Source organism: Ascaphus truei, chromosome 3 (genome assembly GCF_040206685.1).
Source record: "Ascaphus truei isolate aAscTru1 chromosome 3, aAscTru1.hap1, whole genome shotgun sequence".
Taxonomy (NCBI): Eukaryota; Metazoa; Chordata; class Amphibia; order Anura; family Ascaphidae; genus Ascaphus; species Ascaphus truei.
This window is the reverse complement of record NC_134485.1, coordinates 381,163,035-381,178,859: the sequence shown is the minus strand read 5'-3', so window position 1 is coordinate 381,178,859 and position 15,825 is coordinate 381,163,035. Positions and strand designations below refer to the sequence as shown.

Below are 15,825 nucleotides of genomic sequence, written 5' to 3'. Positions count from 1 at the left end.
TTTATTTGTTATGGTTTGTGGATTGGATGAAGAATGGCACCAGTGTTACAATGCTATCCTCTATAGATGCCGCATAATGCTTTTTAATGTTGCACCAATACCACAATTTATTTGAGCTGGGCTTTGCTTAAAATGTTCAGTGTGTCCGTTTTAAACGTTAACACCAACATTCTTTTCCTTCACTAAAGAGGAAGCATTTGGACTCTGATATTTTAACCACCCCTGTGAAGAAGGGTCCCACAGCATAATGGTGCTGGATATTGGCTGTTTCCTGTAGGAAACGCACTTACTATGATCTCAAGTAACATAAATGATATTGATATTTGCCAACTCGTAATATCTCTGCAAGGAAAGCAAGGTGAATGACAGCTAAGTTTGTGGTTTTTTTTGTGTGCTGCTGCGGCTGCTGTCGTCAAAATACATGAGTTGCTGCGATTGCTGATGTTCTTGGGTCTGCTCGGGTCATGGTCCATTTTGTCCTATAGAAATGTTGTTCTTTTTATTGAATATAAAATGTTATTAGGTTTTTTAGTGGACTCTTTAAATGTTTACTATTTAAATAGCATTAGTGTGTTACTGAGACACAGTTTGGATTGTATCAGCACTGTTATCATTAACATACATTTTCTCCATGTTTGTTTAATCGAGGAAACTGAATGCATTCAGTAGTTTTTGCAGCACAAAATGATGGAAAATCCTTATTCCTCCATTATTCTGACTGCAGTTAATTGAATGCATTATTTTAAATGGATCACATTCTTTAATCCCCTTTTCGAGATCCTGCATTAGGCCGCCATGTTTATTGGGGCAGTAACTGTTTGGCACAGTTGGTGCTGTATATAGTGGTTTCAAAATGGGTCGCAAACAAAAGCTGCAATCTCCCCTACTTCTTCTTTTTTTTTTTTTAATAAACAGAATTGGAACCAGTGGGTCGGGTCTTTGATCGAAACTGCGCAAAACTATTAAGAATTTTGTGTTTAGTTTAATTTTTTATGTTCTGGGCACCCCTTGTTTCCCAACATATTTACCCTTTGTTGTGCCAGTGTTTCCAGTCCCTTTTGATAATCAATAAGCTGCCATCGAAGTCTGAGCGTGACATTGCCGCTTCCCATTGGACTACCCTGGCGGCCATTTTTTATTTTACTTTAATTGTACCGGAACTTAAATAGGTAAATATCTTGAACGGTGGGTCCTCTGAACTAGGAATAGAGCTGTTCTGCTCCAGGGCACCCCCTGATGCCGCTTGTGTTACAAAATACATTCCAAAAGGGGGGGGGGGGGGGCGGGGAGGCACGGGTGCTTTTAAAGGGGAGTTCTCTCATATGTACTTCTTGGTACATAACTGTGTGAGCTTAAGTTAGGAGTAAGAAAATACAGTACCTCACTTTTTAAAACCTGTTCATGGTTTCTCGGTTCTGCCAAGATTTCCAAACCTGTTGTACCTTTACTTGTTCTATGCCTGATTTTTCCAAGAAAAGACCCCAATTTGATCTGGCCGTCTGTTTTCTTTTACAGGACCAGGAAATCGAAACGAGCAAATCCAAGCTTAAGAAAGCAGAAAAAGTGAGCCGAACCAAGACTGCCAAAAAAGTTCTAAATAAGAAATTCCAAGTGAACACCAAAATAGTTTTTGCTGATGACGGAGATGTAAGTGAACGTGTAACGTTCATCCTAAACATTTATTTTTTTTTGTATGTGAAAGCTCTGCCTGGCATCGTGTTATCAATGAGGAAGTGGAGGGGATTTATTTGATGTATATATGTGGTTGCTGATGGTTAAAGTAAGTGGAACTACTCGCAAGGTAGCTAACTCCAGTCCTCAAGGGCCACCAACAGGTCAGGTTTTCAGGCTATCTGCTTCAGCACATGTGGATCAAAGACTGAACCGGGCGACTGCATAATTAGTAAATATATTTTATTGACCTCAATATTTGGGTCATGCAGCAGCACTGAAGCTTTGATGCCAATAAAATAATATATTCACTAATTATGGTGTCGTCTAGCGCATTAGTACTGTACATTTATACAGCAGATTTGACAAGCCACTGAGACTGGCAGCACCCAAACATATATTTGAAACACTTGCTGCATTTCCCTGTCAGGAGGAGTGCGTTCCAACATGACAATGGCCACATTAGGATTGCCACAGCATCTCCCCCGCACCCTGACAGTGCTGTTGAATATGCGTAGGATAATGTGATGTGTCCCCTTGATTCACTTGAGACCTGCACCCACTCCCCCCCCCCCCTATCTCCTGGTTCAGAAGCACATTCAGCCTAGCATGGGTTAGGTGTCAGATGAAACGGAACATTTTCTAAAGGTTCCTAAACAGCGACCTGTTCAGATTTACTTGGTTACCTTGCCCTAATCAATTTATAATTATAATAATAATAATATAGCACTATTCAAACAGAAATGCTAGTGATCACAATGCTAACAATGGCAGGCTTGAAACCAATGCGAGATGCTTTTTGAAGGAAATAACACATGAGAATGTATTTACATTCCGGAGCATTATTACTTTTGAAAAATGATTCTAAAAGTTAATAACAAACCATTGTAAAATGCCCTGGGCTTTTTCATGTGGAAGCTAAGAGAGATAAAAATGTAATAGAGTTGGCCCCAAACCAAAACGTGTATTGCTCTGTGTAAGGCAGATGGGTTCGGTATGCAACTTGGTTTGCAGAAACGTAATAGCCTTTCCCAGGAGAATAGTTTTTGTTTCCCAATTTTTACTCCAACCTCTCTAATGTATAGAACAGGAAAAGTGCAGATGCCAAAGTTCATAATAAGTATTTTGTAGAGAGGGGGCTGGCCTAACGCAGCAAAGTTGACAGAAACAATAAGAAAAGATAGATTAGCTCTGCAGTTATTTTCTTCAGGTCTGTTTTGTGTTCTCTGTACAGGGCTGCCAGGGTTAGCTGCAGTTAAAATAGCAATCACACAATGAACAATCCCCCAAAGACAATCTAATTTGAACTGTCCCACTTCACAGACCAATGCATTAACCACAAGTTTATTCACAAATCTAGGCTATGAAAAAGCACTATACCTGAAAGCTTTGTGCTACCCCAGTACCCCTTGACAAAATGTGGATTCCAATAATATTAATAGGACACTTCCTTATGAATCCTTCTCTTACCATATGTAACCGTTTTTTCACAATTGATGAGGTTTTTAATCGCTCTGCATACTTGGACCTAAAAATCTTACTCTGGAAAGTAGAGTGTCCCCCTGAAAATATAGTTCCTACAGCTTCCTTTATCGGTTAGACAGGCTCAGTCTTTCTTTGAACAAATATGAACCAATGGCAGATGGCAAGAAGGTTGTGGTGGCACAGCACTCCAATACTCACAGTTGATAATCCAATTGAATTCCCCTTGGTGCGCAATCCTACCATTGATACTGATGTTTAAAATCCTGCTCCTCATCCGGTGCATGCAATGTGTGGATAGAGGAGGCACATACAGTAGGTGTAGTTTCAGAAAGCGCTTGCTCTGTTTTTATTACATCACCATAGTAGAAGCAGGTAAAAGTAAAGTTTTGGGGGCACAGCTCCTTCCCCAGACATGCCCAACCACTTGTGTCTGTGTCCCCGAGGTGTTTCTTTTACCTGCTCTTACAATTATCATGAACCAATGGCATGTTTAAGATACTAAATGGGAGTGATCGATTACCTTTTTTCTTTAATATTTCTCCTTTATTGCACTGCAGTGTAAACCACCTAGCAAAGCCATTGCGAAATGCGCGTTGTGTGGTGTAGCAAAAATATTGTGCATTATTCTGACTTTTAAAGTGATATAAGATATATTTTTTTATCTTGTTATAAAATATATATATATACATATATATATATATATATATATATATATATATATATATATATATATATATATATATACACGTGTGTGTGTGTATATATATATTTGTTCGACAAACCTATACATTTGCTCGCCCCGGGCGAGTGGATTTAACATCGTGGCGAGCTCCTATTGGCCCAAGCAGCACACGTTTGGTACTAGGTGGCGAGTAGATTTTTTTGTGTGGCGAGTAGATTTTTTGGTGATTTGTCAACCACTGTATGTGTGTGTGTGTATATATATATATATATGCAAATATAGCTGTATGCTCATCTGCATGTCTTAGGCAGGTCTGCAACCCCGCCTTTCCCCATTATCACCAAGCATACAGCACTTCCACTGCAGCAAGGGATTAGTATATACAGCTAAACCCCGTTATAACGCGGGTCTCGGGGTCCACCCCGAGACCACCGCGTTACTAACGGGGTCGCGGAAAAAAAAAATGGCCGCCGCGCTTTAGCGCATATTCATCCCGCGGGACAGGAGATGGGAGCGGGCATGTCCCTCCGCTCCCCGCTTCCCCCTGTCACCGCGGGACAGCCCGCGGGGCAGGAGATGGGAGCGGGGATGTCCCTCCGGTCCCCGCTTCCCCCTGTCACCGCGGGACAGGCCGCGGGGCAGGAGATGGGAGCGGGGATGTCCCTCCGGTCCCCGCTTCCCCCTGTCACCGCGGGCCTCCATGATGCAGTGGCTATGTCGTGCACTTTTAAAACAACTGCGCATGCTCAGTATTAGTAAGTCAGACATTTCGCACATGAAGCAGTTCCGGTCTGCACCAGCTGTATGAGCCATGTGTCCGGTGAGAGCAGGGATCTGACACACTGTTCCTGCACCGCTGCTCTGTGCTGAGCCTTGTTGATCATCTCCTACCCCCTGTGTGCCGAACTATAGTCTGCACCATGCCTCCCACCATCCTGCACCACAATGCTGCGGGTAATGCCAACCACTGTGTGTGTTTGTCTCAAACAGTGTGGAGTGATTGTGTACGCAGTGCCATGTGTCGTTTTGTCTGTTATTGTGTCGTGTGTTCTGCTGTTAAATCATGCAGTGCTATGTGCATGTATGGTTGTGTATTGTCTTTGCGTCTTGCAGTCTTGTGACTGTGGCATGTTGTCATTGCATCATGCAGTATCCTGTTGTGCTTTTTATAATTGTCAGCAATTAACAAATGTCTTCTGATCAGGGTGCTATTTATGCTGGAAATAACAAACTGCCTTAAGTACAGTAGTGAGTGACATTTAAACCATGTGGCAATCATATTGAATGACTGGTGTGGGCTGTCCATGTTGTGTAACCCCACTTTGAGGTGGTAGCCAAACAATTTCAGATTGTGACCACATTCCCTATAATACTTAATTTTCAGTGCAGTGAGGCACTCTGATTGTTATATCCTGTTCGTGTTATTTTGTACATTAGTACAGCAATACAATTACAGATTACCTGATAGCTGTGCAACATCTGAGTGTCATGTGCCCTGGACCTTTGTAACTACAAACTGGTCTGCAATTCTCTGATATGACAGGCTGCCACACACACTTCCACATCACAATTCTGCCTGTGTGTTCAGTATTCTTGTTTGAACAGACACTAAAGCATAAGGTAACCCTACAAAGGCAGAATAAATCAATACAGTAAAAACTGCTATAGATGAATACGTGGACGTTTGCTATACAGTGTAGGTGTAAACATTAATTGGGAGCCATTTACAGGTGTGAGAGAAAATGAATCAAAGCCTGTTACAGGCGTATGAATGAATAAAGTTGCTGGATGCCTGCAATAGGTGTATAAACAAATTATTGAAAGGGAGTGTGCTATAGATGTAGGAATAACTATAAATGGGAGTTTGCTATTCAGTAAATGGGAACTGCTAGAATTGTATGAATCAATTTTAGCCTGCTGTGTGTGTGTGAGGGTCTGTGAGTGTGTGTAAGTGTGTGTGCAGTGTGAGCAATGAGCAGTGTGTGTGCAGTGAGTGTGTGCAGTGTGTGCAGTGTGTGCAGTGTGCAAAAAAAAATAATTTTTTTTTTAAATTTTTTTTTTTTTTTTTTTTAAAACGGGAGCCACGGGAAAACCGCGTTATAACCGAATCGCGGTATAGCGAGGCGCGTTATAACGGGGTTTAGCTATATATATATATATATATATATATATATATATATATATATATATATCAGAATAGCTCAGATGGTGCAGCGGTTTTAGAAATGTTAGCCTGCATGTTCTGTTACGAATTGTATTGTAAATATGATCTTTTTATCAAGTCAGATAAGATGACCTTGATGTGGCTTACATGATGTCTCTGATATCTACTTGTGTTGTGCAGGTGATCCAGCAGTGGCCACCAGCGCAAAAAACTGCAGTGAAAGAAACAAAGGAGGACGATGAGAATGATACTAGTGGCATCAACTTCGCAAAAGCAAAAGAGAGGCTGCACGAGGAAGATAAGTTTGACAAAGAGGCATACAGGAAAAAAATCAAGGAAAAGCACAGGGTAGGTTTTCTGAGCCAGCACTTCTATTATGAACAAAATTTGTTAACCGATGTGAACTGCAATCTCTCACATCTTAAGTGCATGCTGATGATAAGGTGTACGGCATTTTCCAAGAGCAATGTGCCTTGCATTTACCAAAATTATCAAGTCACCGTTGAAATGGAAACCGGGTATCTCATCTCTTGTCTGATTAGCAGGATCCAAAAAGTAGAATATGAAGTATACAAGCCAGCTCTGCTAAGAACAAAACTCACCGCTGTACAGCGACTAGTAATCATAAAGAACACTTAACACCTTCACATGTCTCGGAAAGGTCCCACAATCCTGCCTGGCTTATAATAACATATACTGTGCTTTTTCTGCCGGCCAAAACTCTGGGTAATGGCATGCAAATAAAGACTTATAGTGCAGCGCTTCCTATGCACTTTAACATGGATCCCTTTTAGCTTACACAGCTGTTAAAGCAAACCCTGGGTAAATGAAGTGCATGTCCAGCAAACCTATTGCCAGACGGCAGTTTCGACCTTTTGCATTGTGATGCTGGCGTGGCATAGGAGAATAATGATGAGGGTTTGCTGTGGGAAGAGAACGTACAGCTATTTCAGAGAATTCTAGTTACTACTGTATAACCTCGCCTAAATTAGTTTGGGAAATTTTATTTAAAGACTAGCTGCTTTAGGTAAGGTAACTTAAGCAGCATCGAGCTGCTCTTGGCAATAAAACCTGAGCAAAAGGGTCACTTGATAAAACGCAACAGCTGTTACTATGCTTTATGGCCAGCAAAATGCAGTAGCATCTGCTGCACTCCAATTAATTAGCCTCCTGAATCAAAATTTTACATTGTACCTTGTCTTGCTGATGGATCCTGTAAGTTTTTTTTTTTTTTTATAAAGGCCATTGCTCTGCATTAAGACTTAACAGACTGCAGGCCATTTCCCTTACATTTGGAGCAAATCTCGCAGGCAGACCATAAGAAAAAACAATAAATACTGGATATCTCAAAGGTTAAGCCAGTCCACCGGAAACAACGATTGTGAGTAAATCATTTCCCCTCACAAATCAGGAATGTAAAATATCAAACTTTTGAAACAGCAATTGGTCACATACTAACTAGCTAGTAATATGCCTACAGTCCTCAAGCTGCATTTTGTATGTAGGTTAAACAGGGCAGACGCTCAGAATTAAATACCATTAGCAATGCACATCCAGACACACTTTGCTGCCCGACATAATGATCAATTTGGTGTTCCACCTAGCACCAAAGTCCGCCCCCTTGATGCTCACGGCGCCCCCTTGATGCTCACGGCGCCCCCTTGATGTTCACGGCGCGCCCTTGACTCACATACAAATGTACCCACACATCTCTGCTCTGACTCCTGAGTTTAACAACTGTCTATTGTATGTAAATATGTAGCAAGATTTATTTGCCTTACTTATTACACAGATTATCAGCTTTTGTATTGGCCTTTATGGCAATGGTGTGTGTGTGTGTGTGTGTGTGTGTGTGTGTGTATACACACACACACACACACACACACACACACACACACTTATATACACACGTATATACACACGTATATACACACGTATATATACAGTATACACACATATATATATATATATATATACACACACACGCACATGCACACAGGCGTGCGCACACACACACTCTTGTGTGAAAAAGAAAGTACACCCTCTTTGAATTCTATGGTTTTACATATCGGGACATAACAATCATTTGTTCTTTAGCGGGTCTTAAAATTAGGTAAATACAACCTGAGATGAACAACAAAACATGACATACTTGTCATGCTTTATTTAACAAAAAAAAGCCAAAATGGAGAAGCCATGTGTGAAAAATGAAGTACACCCTTACTGCTTCCATAGGAATTAAGATGCTAAGTAGCAGACAGGTGCTGCTAATCAAATGTCCTTGATTAATTGATCATCAGCAAGTGTGACCACCTCTATAAAAGCCGAAGTTTTAGCAGTTTGCTGGTCTGGAGCATTCAGGTGTGTTAACACAATGCCAAGGAGAAAAGACATCAGCAATGATATTAGAGAAGCAATTGTTGCTGCCCATCAATCTGGGAAGGTTTAAAAGGCCATTTCCAAACAATTTAAAGTCCACCATTCTACAGTGAGAAAGATTATTCACAAGTGGAAAACATTCAAGACAGTTGCCAATCTTCCCAGAAGTGGACGTCCAGCAAATTCACCCCAAGGTCAGACCGTGCAATGGAAAAAAGGGGAAAGAGCGCTACTACGATCTAAATAAATTTACACCACCATACACCAAGCCAAGTGACCAGTGAAGTGAAAAATAATGTATATAAAGTATAAAAATATTATACGTGATAATTAGGAGAGCGTCTGCAGCTGATGAACGGGGATTGCTTGGACACCCCCAAGGCTAATACAGAAAAAATACAAGAAAACAGCGCACAAGGCTCATAGTGTAAAAATGTAACATATATTGAGAATAAACAATGTGGGTGAGTATTCTGCGTACATCAGTTGACAATCAAAACAGCATGTCAGGGAATTGTTACCCAAGCACCAAGTACGGAGGGACGCCATGGATGGGATTAACACCCTGGAACTAGCCAGAACTGCAGTGGTTGTGTTTTACCTGAGAGACTGAGATCTAAACACCTAACATATAGTGATGAGACGCTCGTGAGAACCTGGGAAGCATCTGCTGACATCCCATCCGTGGCGTCCCTCCGTACTTGGTGCTTGGGTAGCAATTCCCTGACATGCTGTTTTGATTGTCAACTGATGTACGCAGAATACTCACCCACATTGTTTATTCTCAATATATGTTACATTTTTACACTATGAGCCTTGTGCGCTGTTTTCTTGTATTTTTTTCTGTACCAGACCGTGCAATGCTCAGAGAAATTGCAAAAAAAACCAAGAGTTACATCTCAGACTCTACAGGCATCAGTTAGCATGTTAAATGTTAAAGTTCATGACAGTACAATTCGAAAAAGATTGAACAGGTATGGTTTGTTTGGAAGGGTTGCCCGAAGAAAGCCTCCTCTCTAAAAAGAACATGGCAGCACGGCTTAGGTTTGCAAAGTTGCATCTGAACAAACCACAAGACTTCTGGAACAATGTCTTTTGGACAGACGAGACCAAAGGGGAGATGTTTTGGCCATAATGCACAGCACCACATTTGGCAAAAACCAAGCCCAGCATATCAGCACAAACACCTCATACCAATTGTCAAGCACGGTGGTGGAGGTGTGATGATTTGGGCTTGTTTTGCAGCCACAGGACTTGGGAACCTTGCAGTCATTGAGTCTACCATGAACTCCTCTGTATACCAAAGTACAGTATTCTAGAGTCAAATGTGAGGCCATCTGTCCGACAGCTAAAGCTTGGCCGAAATTGGGTCATGCAACAGGACAATGATCCCAAGCACACTAGCAAATCTACAACAGAATGGCTGAAAAAGAATCAAGGTGTTGCAATGGCCCAGTAAAAGTCCAGACCTCAACCCGATTGAAATGCTGTGGCAGGACCTTAAGAGAGCTGTGCATAAACAAATGCTCGCAAACCTCAATGAACTGAAGCAACGTTGTAAAGAAGAGTGGGCCAATTTCCTACACAACGATGTGAGAGACTGATAAAGTCATACAGAAAACGATAACTTAAAGATATTGCTGCTAAAGGTGGTTCTACAAGCTATTGAATCATAAGGTATACTTAGATTTTCACACATGGCTTCTCCATTTTGGCTTTATTTATGTTAAATCATGACATGGTGTAACATGTCATGTGTTGTTGTTCATCTGAGGTTGTATTTACCTAATTTGTAGACCTGCTGTTATTATGTCCTGATATGTAAAACCATAGAATTCAAAGAGGGTGTAGGTTCTTTTTCACACCACTGTACAGGGGGTTATGTAATCTTTATGGGTTAACGGGTGTTCACTCCCATTCAAGTCAATAGACATTAACGCTTGTTCGGATGTGTTAACCAGTAATGGAGCTTGAATCTTATTGCACATGTGTTCCTGAAACTCTTGTTTATATATAAAATATTTGTATATATATTTTTTTTAATGCCAGCCAGCTATTAAGGGTATAATCTTTGTTACAATGTAATTTCTATTTTTGCTAATGGAGCAGTAGCCCCTCTAATGGAAAGATACCGTGACTCATTCTTTGACCTTCTAGTCTGAAACGGAACAATCAGTGTTTGTTGAAGTCATTATTCCATTCATGTCACTTGTGGATCCGAAGCTCTCGAATATCCCATGTTTGGCTCATTGATGCCAAGTAGCGATGAAGCTATCATTTTTAAACGAGGCAGCTTCTTAACAATGTTTTTATAGCTGGATCACTATCAAAACAGGAAAATGACAATATACAACGGGCTGGTAACAGCAGAGCTCAGAAACGCAAGTCGGAATGATAGTTTTTTTTAATTTTTTGGGTGTCTTAAGAAAATTGCTGAAACATTGGCTGGGATGTACATTTTTCAAATGTTAAATTATTCATAGTATTGCTTTTCACAGGTTGCGTTGATATGTGGTTTTTGTTTGAGATTCATATACAGAAACAGATGCCATGGTTTGTAATACTAACTGCAGATGAGCAGTAAGTTAATGTTTCTTTAGCTGCTTGTTGTTTTTAGATTATAATGTTTCTGGTTTAGAGACTAGAGTTTTTACTCTGAACACTAATCATACATTAAAGAGTTGACTTTTCTACAGAGTAATCTAATTGTAATGTTGCATCCCCCTGAAATACAGTTATATTTGACTGTGTTTGAAGCTACACTTGAGATTTTACCCTTTGGCTCCCAGAGGGACCATCAACGCATCGCAGCACTAAGCGTTTCTGGCCCCTCTTGTCGCAAATGGTTTGTGCATTTATTTGTATATGGAGATATACAGGGGTAAATAGAATTCACAGGCACAATCCGTCCTGGCTAGGTCCCTGCTACCTGATAGCGGGCGCTGCAGGGATAAGAACCGCCCGTCACAATGGGGCTGTGCCCGCTAACTACCTTGCCTGTCACGTTGTGCGAACAGATTTCCCTGAAGACGGAGCACTGGCCACGACCCCCGGCAGTTCAGCCAATGAGGGCGGACATGCTGGGTGACGTCATGGCTGAAACCCCCGCCACGCTTCCCCCGTCTTTTCCCCTGCAGCTCACCACAGACCGGGGATCTCGGCTGCACGCGCCGCCAGCATGGCAGGCGCGCGTGCAGCGCCGACACTGGGACCTCAGCCCTACAGAGGAGCGTACAAAGTAATTAGAGTTATTACAAGGAACTTACACAGGATATTGAAATAGGGTTTTCTCCCTGCATGGACAGTACCCATAGACCCCTACTTATAGAGCTATGGAAACATGATCACTTACTGTAACATTGATTTATTGTACTTTTCCCCCTAAGAGCCATTTTTTTGTGTATGTATGCAAGGCCAAACCATGGTAAGTGGAGGATATCATGCATATTGTTGTAATGAAGATGTCTTCATTATGGTTTTAGCAGCCTGAAGGAAGGATGATTAAGCAATTACAACTATAGGGAAACATGTATAAAATTGTCTTGGGCTTATTTATCAATTAGATCATTAGCGTATGGTGTGTAAGACTGGATGTAGCTATAGGTGTGATCTAAGGACTCTGTTTAACAAGATTTTGGAATTCTAGAACCAAAAATATTATTTTAGTAGAATAATGTTAATATCTATACTATAAATCAAAGTTGGATTCCGTTTTCCATTTGTTTGTATGTCCGAATCATCGATATCTCACAAACGGCACCACATAGCACAACGAAACTTGGACTGGACATTCTGCGGCGGATTTGTAGGTCAACGCAACTATTTTGAGGTTCCAATGGCACTCACCTCCCAAATTATGGACATTCTAAGTTTCCCTCCCCTAATGTTAGATTGGGGCGGGGGCGTGGCCTGGATCGGTACTGTGTGTGTGATGTGAGATGTGCGGGAGAGATGCGTCAGCGGGGGGGAGGGGGGGAGATGTGCCAGCTAGCGGAAGGAGATGTGTCAGCTAGTGGGGGGAGATGTAACAGCAGGGGGGACAGGGGGGGATGTGCCGGCAGCGGGGGCAGATGTAGCAACAATGGGTGGGGGGGGCGTTATTATTTGCCGCCAGCGAGGGGAGATGTACCAAGGGGGAGGGGGCATTTAGATGTGCCGGCAGTGTGGGGACATGCCACAGCAGCGCGGGGAGATGTGCCGCCAGCGGGAGTAGGGGGAGCGCGGGGACATGTTCCGGCAGGGGGGGGGGGACACACACACATATACACCCACAGACAGAGACAAATCTCACCCGCACTACATCCAGCAGTGGGGGGTGAGCGGGGAGATGTATTCAATATTCCATTTCCCGGGCACAAAAGCTAGTTGGGTAATAAATCTTAATTGACCTTGAAAGCAGCTATCCCTGATTTTTTAAAGTTTTTATTATTTTTAATTACTTGGACTGTGTGTAGGGGAAATGAGGGAGGCCGATCTGTGGTCCCCTGGCCTCTGGGAACCACCCAGTTCACAAGACATTTGATGTTTTTGTGACGGAGTCTGGTACAAAAAAACTATAATTGCGTCCTGATAACTTTGCAGCTTTCTATTGGCCTGTGGAGTAAAACTGAGTAAAACTCACGTGGATGCTTTACCTTAAGAAGACAGAAAACTCTCAAAAGCTCGTCTTATACTATCAATTGTTAGTGTACATAAAAATGGTATCTCCTAATACTGAAGTGCTTATTTACTGTGCACTATCGCAACTGAATTAACACGGCTATATCTACTTAATTCAGGATGAAAATAAATTTCCCTCAACTGAAATCTGCTCAGCTAATCAGTAATATTGACACACGATGATCCATTTCTAATTCGCTCACCAGCATGAACCTAGCCAATGACCCTCTAGTAAAAGGGTAATTTCCCACCTCTTAAAAATAAAATGTCTTCCAAACTCTGGTTCTTCTAGCGTAGGACTTCCCAGTATACACTGAGAAACACTCTGGGGCTTGTTATATTGATCTGCTTCAAACTTTCGGGCGCCCTTTAGACGTAGCCAGTACATCTTGGGGTCTGGTGCTCCGGGGGCCATATAATAATCCTGTTAGTTTTTTTAAGGGAGGTCGCGCTCTGCACTCCTTTTGAGTTCAGAACACGTTCAATCATGAAGTGCAACGGAAAGTGGAGGACTCCACCCATTCTGTTCCGTCATCGGTGACAAAGCAGCCTTTTGATTCCCAAGTGCCGGAGGCCCTCCGGCACTCATGAGTTAAATACAGTCATGTGAAAAAGAAAGTACACCCTCTTTGAATTCCATGGTTTTACATATCCGGACATAACAATCATCTGTTCCTTAGCAGGTCTAAAAATTAGGTAAATACAACCTCAGATGAACAACAATACATGACATATTACACAGTGTCATGATTTATTTAACAAAAAGCCAAAATGGAGAAGCCATGTGTGAAAAACTAAGCACACTCTTACTGCTTCCATAGGAATGAAGATGCTAAGTAGCAGACAGGTGCGGCTAATCAAATGCCCTTGATTAATTGATCATCAGCAAGTGTGACCACCTCTATAATAGCCGAAGTTTTAGCAGTTTGCTGGTCTGGAGCATTCAGGTGTGTGTTAACACAATGCCAAGGAGGAAAGACATCAGCAATGATCTTAAAGAAGCAATTGTTGCTGCCCATCAATCTGGGAAGGGTTATAAGGCCATATCCAAACAATTTAAAGTCTACCATTCTACATTGAGAAAGATTATGCAAAAGTGGAAAACATTCAAGACAGTTGCCAATCTTCCCAGGAGTGGACATCCCAGCAAATTCACCCCAAGGTCAGACCGTGCAATGGTCAGAGAAAGGCCTCAGTTAGCATGTTAAATGTTAAAGTTCATGACAGTACAATTAGAAAAAGACTGAACAAGTATGGTTTGTTTGGAAGGGTTGCCAGGAGAAAGCCTTGTCTCTCTAAAAAGAACATGGCAGCACGGCGTAGGATTGCAAAGTTGCATCTGAACAAACCGCAAGACTTCTGGAACAATGTCCTTTGGACAGACGAGACCAAAGGGGAGATATTTGGCCATAATGCACAGCGCCACGTTTGGCGAAAACCAAACACAGCATATCAGCACAAACACCTCATACCAACTGTCAAGCACGGTGGTGGAGAGGTGATGATTTGGGCTTGTTTTTGCAGCCACAGGACCTGGGAACCTTGCAGTCATTGAGTCGACCATAAACTCCTCTGTATACCAAAGTATTCTAGAGTCATTTGTGAGGCCATCTGTCCGACAGCTAAAGCTTGGCCGAAATTTGGTCATGCAACAGGACAATGATCCCAAGCACACCAGCAAATCTACAACAGAATGGCTGAAAAAGAAAAGAATCAGGGTGTTGCAATGGCCCAGTCAGTCCAGACCTCAACCCGATTGAAATGCTGTGGCGGGACCTTGAGAGCTGTACATTAACAAATGCCCACAAACCTCAATTAACTGAAGCAACGTTGTAAAGAAGAGTGGGCCAATATTCCTCCACAACGATGTGAGACTGAAGTCATACAGAAAACGATTACTTCAAGTTATTGCTGCTAAAGGTGGTTCTACAAGCTATTGAATCATAAGGTGTACTTAGTTTTTCACACATGGCATCTCTATTTTGGCTTTATTTTTGTTAAATAAATCATGACATGGTTTAATATGTCATGTGTTGTTGTTCATCTGAGATTGTATTTACCTAATTTTAAGACCTGCTAAGGAACAGATGATTTGCTATTATGTCCTGATACGTAAAACCATAGAATTCAAAGAGGGTGTACTTTCTTTTTCACATGACTGTAAATTGTCCTATCTGAATCATGTTAATGGGAGGTTATACAAACTTGGGAAATGTGCTTCTTCCATGCATAAAAATCCAATCTTTAATTCTTAGCAGTGTCCCATTTTTTTGTGCGTTTTGCTTAAGCTTCAGGTTACTTTGCCATAGTTTTAATGAATACATAATTAATGTATGCGGTTAATCTTTTTAATAAGTACAGCTGCTCGCTGATGAGAAAATGTTGCAGCTCCGGAAAAGAATAATGAACAAAGCTCAAATGAAAACATTAATTTATTATACCCTGAGCCATTACTATTACAAAGTAGCAGGTTATTACCACGAATCACACAGCACTTTTATTGAACAGATTTGTTTGAGCGATCTGATTAATCTGAGAGGAAGCGTCACTGTGTCAGTTACCATTTACTGTTTGAACCAGTCTGTTTCCACTTAACTGCAGTCTGTACAAACGATACTGTAGCCAGGCAAATGATTGTGTAGACTTTGTATTGCTTAAGTTAGTTACTAGTGATGTACCGGGTACTACCCGATACCCGGCGTTAACCGGCGGCTTTTCAGCTACCCGGAAATTACCCGGACCTGGCAGCTGGAAAGTGGACCTGGCGCCGGGTAATGTCAGGGTA

The 15,825-nt window shown here is 41.7% G+C and overlaps 1 protein-coding gene across 1 annotated transcript in view; it reads left to right on the top strand.

The window, feature by feature from the left end:
• DDX10 (DEAD-box helicase 10) overlaps positions 1-15,825 on the top strand; it is a 254,437-nt gene that overhangs the window by 137,370 nt on the left and 101,242 nt on the right. The window contains exons 14-15 of the mRNA XM_075592333.1: positions 1,516-1,647; positions 6,183-6,350. Of these exons, the coding sequence (XP_075448448.1) occupies positions 1,516-1,647; positions 6,183-6,350 (300 nt within the window). The remainder of the gene's footprint in view (positions 1-1,515; positions 1,648-6,182; positions 6,351-15,825) is intronic.